Source organism: Protomyctophum parallelum (genome assembly GCF_964188405.1).
Source record: "Protomyctophum parallelum genome assembly, chromosome: 23".
Classification (NCBI taxonomy): domain Eukaryota; kingdom Metazoa; phylum Chordata; class Actinopteri; order Myctophiformes; family Myctophidae; genus Protomyctophum; species Protomyctophum parallelum.
Window position 1 is genome coordinate 33,646,591 of NC_139715.1, and position 10,000 is coordinate 33,656,590.

Consider the following 10,000-nt stretch of genomic DNA (forward strand, 5'->3'; position numbering starts at 1 on the left):
TACATGTAAGATACTGATCCTGGGTCTGCCTCAGGTCCTCTGTCTGCCTCTGTACATGTAAGATACTGATCCTGGGTCTGCCTCAGGTCCTCTGTCTGCCTCTGTACATGTAAGATACTGATCCTGGGTCTGCCTCAGGTCCTCTGTCTGCCTGTACATAAATACTCTATGTACATATAAAATACTGCACTCATAGGAGGCCTTAAGTATGTTTCACCAGTTTCAATTGAAACGGGCCTCCACCCTCAGGGGGGCCTCACCTAAATAATGATGTCATAGGTATATGGGGGCCTCATATTTGGTCTTGAAACGGGCCTCCAGATTCCTAAGGCCGCCCCTGAGAACACACAAGCACACCAAGCTGGCCATAGGGGGCGCTAGCTCCCCTCAAAGAGCCAGAATGCAAAATGCTTGTCATTCAGCCTCACTTTGAGTTGCTCAGTGGACTGTCTCTCACACAGCGATATGGAGAAAAATAACACACCCGAGTGACGTGAGCGGCACTGTTATCACCATACATCACATTCCGTGCTCAGCCAGTCAGCTTGAGCACATTCAGCGCACGTGCGCACGCACACACACACACACACACACACACACACACACAGCCTCAAAATACAACACAGCTCAGTGTTAGGGAACGCTGTAGCAATTTACAATTTAGGCATTTAACAGACGCTCTTAATCCAGAGTGATTTACATTAAGCAAGAACAAAAAAGCATGGGAATACATCACATAAAAAGCATTTATCATGAAACATGCGTAAGCTAAGAACGTAACAGTGGAATATCTATATAATGAAACTATATTATAAACTATACATATATACTATACTATGCTATACGTGTGGAAGATCCATAGACCCATAGACCCCAAGGTAGCCGCAATGAAGTAATAAATATAGCAATAGAGTTCAAAGGGTGCAGATGAAGAAGAGCTGCACTAATTGGCGTCGTTAAGGCGTGCATGGCAACAGTTTGTGTCTCGTGTGATTTCACACCAGAAGATATAAGATGATGCACCGTGTTGAAAATGACTGTAGACGTCGAGAGAGAGAAGAGACAGATAGACAGACAGACAGACAGACAGACAGACAGACAGACAGACAGACAGACAGAGTGATGTTGTCTTGGACCGTTTCCAAAGCAGGAGGACCAAAGCGAGCCTGTCATGCTGCTGTAGCAGTGAGGAACAAACTGTATTCCTTTGGAGGATACGGATACGGTTATGGAAGGACCTTCAACAACAAGGATCAGATGGATGTCCATGTCTTCAACACAGTGTCTTTATGCTGGAAGAAGTTACCTCGAGTGAAACCAGGAAGAGGAGACGGTCACCTTGAGGTTCCATCCAGGCGCTTCGGCCACAAAGCTGTGTTGGTTGAAGATACAGTCTACATCTGGGGAGGGGAGCCTTACTGCAATGTGCTTTATGCATTTGATGCTGACTCCCACAGATGGTTCCAACCCAGGGTTTCTGGGACTGTTCCAGAGGAGAGGAGCTACCACTCAGCCTGTGTGTTGGAGAAGGTCATGTTTATCCATGGAGGATGCACCAAGCTGACTGGATACACTAATGACATGTACAAGTTGGACACCAGCACAATGGTCTGGACTTTAATGAACACCAGAGGAACTCCACCTCCTGCTTCATCAGCTCACTCTGTCACCATCATTCGTACCAAGATGTTTGTATTCGGGGGCTGGAGGGGACAGCAGAGGGTCTACAACAGCATCAGAGTGTTTGACACAGAGACAAACGTCTGGCTGAACACACCTTCTGCACAACTTCTACCAGAAGGACGCTGTGGTCATTCAGCATTTACCTACAATGGAGAGCTGTACATATTTGGTGGCTGGAACGGTAACCAGTACTTCAATGATGTGTGGAAATTCAGTCCAGAGACCTTCTCCTGGAAGAAGGTTGAGCCCAAGGGGAAAGGACCATGTCCAATACGTGGTATGTGCTGTTGCATTGTGGGAGATCGTATCATCCTCTTTGGAGGATACAAAGGATATTTCACTATCTCTGGTGAGCTGTTCATCTTAGACTTGAGTCCTTCTCTTAAGACGTTATGTAAGCTAGAAGTTATTCAGTACGCTCTGGACCAATCAGAACTCCCACACGACATCAGGTGGGAACTGGCAGCCATGGCAACCACAGACAACAGACGACAACAACAATAACAACCGAGACCACATTCCAGACGAAGGAACAGCAGAAAGATCAAGAAATTATGGATCAACATCTCATCCCACCTGATGGTGAGCCACCTCTCAGCATCACTTACTGAGATTCAAACCTCAGGAGACTCCTTCTCTCCAGACAGGCTCTCTAACCATTCAGCTAGGCATCAAACAATGACAATTGTTCCGTCCGACACAATGCGGTGGAAACACAAACCTGTGTCTGTATATGTTCCAAACTGAACACGGTGGAACTCTCTTTATTGTATATTTATTTCTATGATCTTTTTTTATTTAAAGGACCAAGGAGTCCTGAAAGGACTTGGTCCTTTATTGTTATTGTTATTTTTTTTCCCTTCTCCTTCTGCCAAAAAAATAATAATCGCGTAACTCGGCCTACAGAAAAAACAAAACTCTTAATGGCGACTGTGGCTCAAGAGGTAGAGCAGGTCGTCCAATGATCCATGGGTCGGCGGTTCGAATCCCGGCTCCTCCTCCTGTCTACATGTCGAAGTGTCCTTGGGCAAAGACACTGAACCCCAAATTGCTCCCGATGTGCTGGTTGGTACCTTGCATGGCTTCCGCCGCAATCGGTGTATGAATGTGTGTGTGAATGGGTGAATGTAATGCACAATCTATGTAAAGCGCTTTGGATAAAGGCGCTATATAAATGCACCATTTACCATTTTATCTGGTACACAGCAAGCTAAAAGGAATCAACACACCAGCACGCCAGAGACCAGAATACGTCAAACCCAAACAAATAGTTAAAAATAGAACTACAAAACGCATGTTGGAGATTAAACAACAGCCAGCACCAGCAACTGTGTTTATTTAATCACATGTGAAAAATGTGGCTTACAATATGTCGGAGAAACGAGTAAAACAATAGCTGCAAGGCTGAGACAACACAAATACAATATTAACAATGCAAAAAAGAAAACTAAAAGGATTGTTCAACATTACATGGCTCACGGCATTGAAGCTCTAAAAGTATCTGGACTTCAACACAATCCCAACTGGACAGTAGGACAAAGACGTTTTAATGAAAAACAGTGGATTAAGAACCTCAACACGGATTTTCCTGGAGGTTTAAACATGCCAAAATATTAGACCAAGTTGTTTTGATTTTGTACCAAAACTCCACAGCCATATACACACCTGACCCTGGGTCTGTCTATACATGTAAGATACTGAACTACACACTGACCCTGGGTCTGTCTATACATGTAAGATACTGAACTACACACTGACCCTGGGTCTGCCTCAGGTCCTCTGTCTGCCTCTGTACATGTAAGATACTGCACTACACACCTGACCCTGGGTCTGCCTCTATGTAAGATACTGAACTACAACACCTGACCCTGGGTCTGTCTATACATGTAAGATACTGCACTACACACCTGATCCTGGGTCTGCCTCTATGTAAGATACTAAGATACTGCACTACAACACCTGACCCTGGGTCTGCCTCTATGTAAGATACTACAATACATAGAGAAAGGAATATTCACACTCGTTTCTAGTTTCTTTTTAATATATTTTTTATCCCACGATTTTGTAACCCATTTTTCACCCCTGTGTCAATCGTCTAATGTGATCCTGGGCTCTACACACCCTCCACCAACCTGGGGAGAGCAACGGACTTGAACTCAATAAACAAGTTATAAGAAACTAGAAATCCTGGTCTCTATACTGCCTCCCCCTGGCCAGCCGGGGCGCCTGATGGAGGGGAAAGGAACTGGTTGGAATAACGTGTTCCTTCCACGCGCTACGTCCAACCAGGGAAACTCCCCCCTGTCAGGTGTAAAGGAGCAACTTGGACACTCAGGCATGAAGGAAGCATGCAAAACCCACAGTCAGCAGCAGTCTCACCTATAGATCAGTGCTTTTCAACCCTTTTCATATCAAGGTATTTATTCAGCATCTGAGCCCCGGGCCACCATTTGATGACATTTATCCTCTCCGACCCAAGAGGCCAAGACTAAAGAACATTTTGTCCACAATTCCATGCTGTATTGACATTTTCACGATTTTTCAATAGCTAAAGTATGACATAATCCTTAAAACACCAAAAGGGGTTCCCGCCCAGTCACCTGATCCTCTGTTCTTGGCATAGAGACATATTATTTGATGCGGTTTGACAGAAGCTGTTTTGCTGATAAGGTTTCGTCTTATTGCACACGCATCTCTGGCGTGCCAAGTTTATTGTGGCGTGCCACAATAAACGATAATAAACGACAATAAACGACGCCCTCTCGTGTAATATTGCTTAATTCATGAGCATGGCTGCCACAGTCACACCTCATTGTGTGTGTATGTGTGTGTGTGTGTGTGTGTGTGTGTGTGTGTGTGTGTGTGTGTGTGTGTGTGTGTGTGTGTGTGTGTGTGTGTGTGTGTGTGTGTGTGTGTGTGTGTGTGTGTGTGTGTGTGCGTGCGTGTGCGTGTGCGTGTGTGCGTTAGTTGTCTTCCAGAATCTCCTCGCTGGTTGTTTCTGAAGAACAGAACCGATGTTCTGGATAAATACAGAAACCACAGTCCTGATGACACCCGGTGTCTGGAGCAGGTACTGCACGCACACACGCACGCACTTTGGACTTTGAGGATATTACAATGCTTGTTTAGAGCACTTTACAGCCAGCCAAGTCTATGGACTATAATATTTGTTTAGAGGACTTTATGGAGCACTTCACAGAGCAGACACATAATGACGTGATTATATTATATTATTATATATAATGCCCATATTATATATCGGCACATTTCCTAATAATCATGACTCAATCAGGCACGTTTGTACATTCACCCTTCTTGAGATTCTAACGTCCTTTTCTGTGGACTCTTCTTAACTTCAGACTTCCCAGTAACTAACCGACAACATTGACTAATTTCCACAGAACGTTGCACTAATGTTTTGTGTTTTGTTCCATGGAAGAAAATACAACATCTTCACTTTGCTCACACTACTAAATGCTAGCCTCGCAGGGAGGGGCCAGACGCCTATCTGCCGGTGATAAAAATAATCACTAAACCCCACCCCCAAAAAGCCATTGTCCAATCAATGCCAATCCAAATAGTTTAGCAACTGTTGCTATGCAGCAGAAAACTGTCAAGATTTAGAAGACATTTGTAGAATCTGGTGTCGGGTCTAAATGAGTTACATTTGAGCTGAATGTTTTATAGTGTAGATATCGTGTGTGTGACTGTGTGTGTGTGTGTGTGTGTGTGTGTGTGTGTGTGTGTGTGTGCGTGCGTGCGTGTGGGTGCGTGCGTCCAGCTGCTAGACACAGACTGGAGTGACGTCGTGAAGGCGACCAATCAGAAAGCCAAGACGGTCACAGAGCCCCGCCCCCCTCCGACAGACCCCGCCCCCTCCGACCTCAGCCAACTCCGACAGCCAATCATCTTACTGAGACTGTTCATCATGAGCTTCCTGAGGTGTGTGTGTGCGCGCGGGTGTGGGTGTGTGCATCCGTGTTGTTTTTGGCAGCAAATTTCTATTTTAGTTTTAGTCGTTGTCTCTTGCATAGTTTTCACTTAGTTTTAGTCACATTTTAGTCACCTGGAATGTATTAGTGTTAGTCTAGTTTTAGTCTACTAAATCTACAGGTGATTTAGTCGACTAAAATGTATTTTTGCGGGCCTTGTTGCCGTCATAATGACTTATTTTACACTTGCTGAAAATAGCCGATCTACAAGCTTGTAGATCAGCTATTTTCAGCATGCAACCAAGAGTAAAATGACTTATACTGGATCTCTTGTCCACTAGTCCCTTCCTAACATTTTAGTCTAGTTTTTATTTGTTGACGAAATTGTCAGTATATTTAGTCTTAGTTTTAGTCATCATAGCTTAGTTTTAATTTAGTTTCCATTTAGTTTTCTTCAGTGGAAAAAGGTAGTCGACGAACATTTTTCGTCTTAGTTTTAGTCGACGAAAACAACAGTGGTGTGTGTGTGTGCGTGTGCGTGTGCGTGTGTGTGTGCGTGCGTGTGTGTGTGTGTGTGCGTGTGTGCGTGTGTGTGTGTGCGTCCTCAGCTTCGTCTCGGCGCTGACGTACTTCGGGATCTGTCTGAACGTGGGTTCGTTCGGCGTGGACGCCTACCTGGCCCAGTTCTTCTCCGGCCTATCGGAGGCCCCGTGTCTGCTCGTCCCGCTGCTATTGGCTCGCTGCGGCCGGCGGCCAATCACCATGCTCGCCCTGTCCCTCAGCGGCTTCGCCTGCCTGCTGTCCCTGCTGGTGTCACAGCTCTACGGTGGGAGCACACACACACACACACGCACGCACACGCACGCACGCACGCACGCACACACACACACACACACACCATAGACTGTAAAAAATATGGACAAAGCGTTCCCCGGGTCTAACATGAACGTGAAATGAAGCCTGTAATTCCTTGCACTGTAAGTCGCCATCTTTCTAGATCCGTTTGGGCCCAGCTGGCCCATTGGCTGGCTCCGTTTGGGCCCAGCTGGCCATTGGCTGGCCCAGACAACGAGGCGGGACTTCCCCCCTTCTTCTCCGTTGGTTTTTATTTTGACTCGAGTGGGAGGGGAATCCCGATCATAGACTGTAACGGTAGCCACGCCCCTCAGAACATGCGCGACTTTATGGTCATTTTTTAAATAAATGGGACCATAATTTTCCAAAAAGAATATTATGACATGAGAAATGAGACTTTAAACTAGTGACTGGAAGCAGAAAGTATTCATGACCATGTTTATTAAGGTAATACAGTCTAGGTGAAGTTGGGCCCAAATACATGGACTTCTATGGGGCTATGGGTTTTTTTGGGTCCAGTGACAGCGCCACAACAGGCCATTATATAATAATAATAATAATAAAACTTTATTTGTATAGCACCTTTCATGACATCAAATGCAGCTCAAAGTGCTTTACAGAACAATGGAGAATAAAATAAAAGCAAAGCATAAAAGAAAAGCAAGGCAACGACATTAAAAAACAAGCAGTAATGCAATACAGTGAGGACATGAATAACAAGAAATATAAGATCACTTAAAGGCAATGTTGTAGAAGTGGGTCTTGAGCTGAGCTTTAAAAATGTCTACAGAGGCTGCCTGACGAAGGTACAGAGGGAGCTTGTTCCATGCCGATGGCCCGTAGAAGCAAAAAGCTGCTTCCCCGTATTTTTTAGTTGCCATTTTTTTAGGCAAAGCGAGCAGGCCAGCAGTGGAAGACCTTAGCGGGCGGTTTGGGACATATTTAGGCAAGCAGTCATGTAGGTAGGAAGGTGCGAGACCATTGAGGGCTTTATAGACAAGTAAAAGAATTTTAAAATCAATCCTAAAAACAACCGGAAGCCAGTGCAGTGATGCCAAAACTGGAGTAATATGCTCTCTCATCTTAGTTCTAGTTAAAACTCTGGCTGCTGCATTTTGGACAAGTTGTAATCTGTCAGTTGTTTTCTTAGGCAGTCCTGAAAAAAGTGCATTGCAGTAATCAAGCCGAGAGAAAACAAAGGCGTGGATTAGCGTTTTTGCATCGTCCAATGACACATAGGCTCTGATTCGTGCAATATTTCTAAGGTGAAAAAAGGCAATCTTGGTAACATGATTAATGTGTGAATTAAAATTCAATTCGGAATCAATAATAACCCCCAGGTTCTTTACTGTACTGTTACTGTCTACAGTCAGGTTGCCAAGTCTGCTTAATATTGATTCTTTCTGCTCACTAGAGCCGATTATGAGAACTTCTGTCTTGTCCTCATTTAGCTTGAGAAAGTTCTCACTCATCCAACATTTGATGCTAGACAGACAGGTAAGCAGCGGGTCTAAAGCACAGGGATCATCTGGAGCCACAGATAGATATAATTGGGTATCATCAGCATAGAAATGAAAGTTGACTCCGTGATTGGCAATGAGTTCGCCCAATGGCAGTATGTACAAGGAGAAAAGCAGAGGGCCAAGAATCGAGCCCTGTGGAATACCAGAACTGATGTCGTGTTTGTCTGAGTCAAACTCGGCTAGATTGACAAAGTAACTTCTGTTTGATAGGTAGGAGGAAAACCAGGACAGGGCCGTACCAGACAGGCCTATCCAGTGCTCCAGACGCTGTATTAAAATTGAGTGATCAATCGTGTCAAATGCAGCCGTTAAATCTAGAAGTAAGAGAACGGATACATGTTTCTTGTCAGCAGACACCCTCAGATCATTCATTACTTTTACAAGTGCTGTTTCTGTGCTGTGGCCTTTCCTAAAGCCAGATTGGAATTTGTTGTGCACATTATTGTTCTGTAGAAACACATCCAATTGATGAAAGATACATTTTTCTAAAACCTTGCCCAGAAAGGGTAGATTTGAAATGGGTCGATAGTTACCCAAAACAGAGGGATCAAGATTGTGTTTCTTGAGAAGGGGCTTAACTACAGCAGTCTTCAGTGAGTCTGGGAAGACGCCTGATTGTAGAGAGCTGTTTACAATTTTTAGGATATCTCCAATCACACTGTCTAAGACTTCTTTGAGAAAGTTGGTGGGAATTGTATCTAATGAACAGGAGGATGATGTCATCTGTGATATAGTTTTGCGGAGTTCGTCTTCCTCAATTGCGCAGAACGATGATAGGCTCCCCCTGGAGAGATCTACCCTGGGACCATTTGCTGCTGTTTGAAGGTTTGCGCTAGCAGCAGCACCATTCATAATATCAGCTCTAATGTTTGAAATTTTGTTGTCAAAAAAGCATGCAAACTCATTACACTTAGCTTTAGAGGCCGGGAATGACTGCTTGTAGGACTGGGGGGGGGTTTAAAAGTCGATCAATGGTAGAGAATAGGACTCTAGCATTTTTCTTGTTCTCGTTAATAATGCCAGAGAAATATGCCTGCCTTGCTAGACGCAAGGCTTTGTTATAGGCGACTGTTGACTTTTTAAGAATCTCTAGGTGGATGGTGAGTTTGTTTTTTCTCCAAGCTCGCTCAGCTCTTCGACATTCTTGCTTCAGTGAGCGTGAAAGCTCATTTATCCAGGGTGTTACTCTGGTATTATGTTTCTTTTTTGTTTTCAAAGGAGCCACTATATCAAGAGCTGACTCTAGTTTAAGATAAAAAATTTGAACCATATCATTCACTGGGGGAGTATCGGGCAGGGGGGGACCCAGGTGACGCGAGAACTCGTCGGCAGCAGAAGAGCTAAAAAAACGCTTTTTTATGGTATATTCAGTGATGTTTTTCTCTAGATCAGAGACAGTCATATTAAATATGAAAAATATATATATATATGAACTACCGATTTCAAATGAGGCTTCACGAAATATCTGGCTGACGCTATGTCAGTGGTTCCCAAACTCTTTCATGTCAAGGACCCCCAAATTGACTCTCATTAGCCCCGCGGACCCCCATTTGAAAAGACATGCCAGGGACCCCCATAAGAGAAGATTTTTATGTCTCTAGCAGAGATTCTCAACCCGTTTAATTTCAAGGACCCCCCAGTTTGACATGCATTAGTCTACGGACCCCCCATTTAATGGCATTTCTATCTCTGGGACCCCCCAATTTTGGTTCCAGAGTTCCAGACCCATAAGGGTCCATTTGGTTCCAAACTGTCATTTATCTGGGAACCACTGTGCTATGTTACTCTCTCTCTCTCTCTCTCTCTGTCTGTCTGTCTGTCTGTCTGTCTGTCTGTCTGTCTGTCTGTCTGTCTGTCTGTCTGTCTGTCTGTCTGTCTGTATCTCTCTATCTCTCTCTCTCTCTCTCTCTCTCTCTCTCTCTCTCTCTCCTTTCTCTCCATTGGTTTCTTGTTTCTTGGCATAATCGTGCCAAAAATACGTCTTAAAAATCAAAAGCTTTTCTGCAA

At 44.4% G+C, this 10,000-nt stretch overlaps 1 protein-coding gene across 1 annotated transcript in view; it reads left to right on the forward strand.

Annotated features, from left to right (window-relative positions):
- Window positions 1–10,000, forward strand: part of LOC310853823 (solute carrier family 22 member 13) — a gene marked incomplete at its 5' end in the record, with an annotated part of 22,245 nt that overhangs the window by 6,986 nt on the left and 5,259 nt on the right. Inside the window, 3 exons of the mRNA XM_083758297.1 lie at window positions 4,651–4,753; window positions 5,465–5,625; window positions 6,224–6,441. Of these exons, the coding sequence (XP_083614423.1) occupies window positions 4,651–4,753; window positions 5,465–5,625; window positions 6,224–6,441 (482 nt within the window). The remainder of the gene's footprint in view (window positions 1–4,650; window positions 4,754–5,464; window positions 5,626–6,223; window positions 6,442–10,000) is intronic.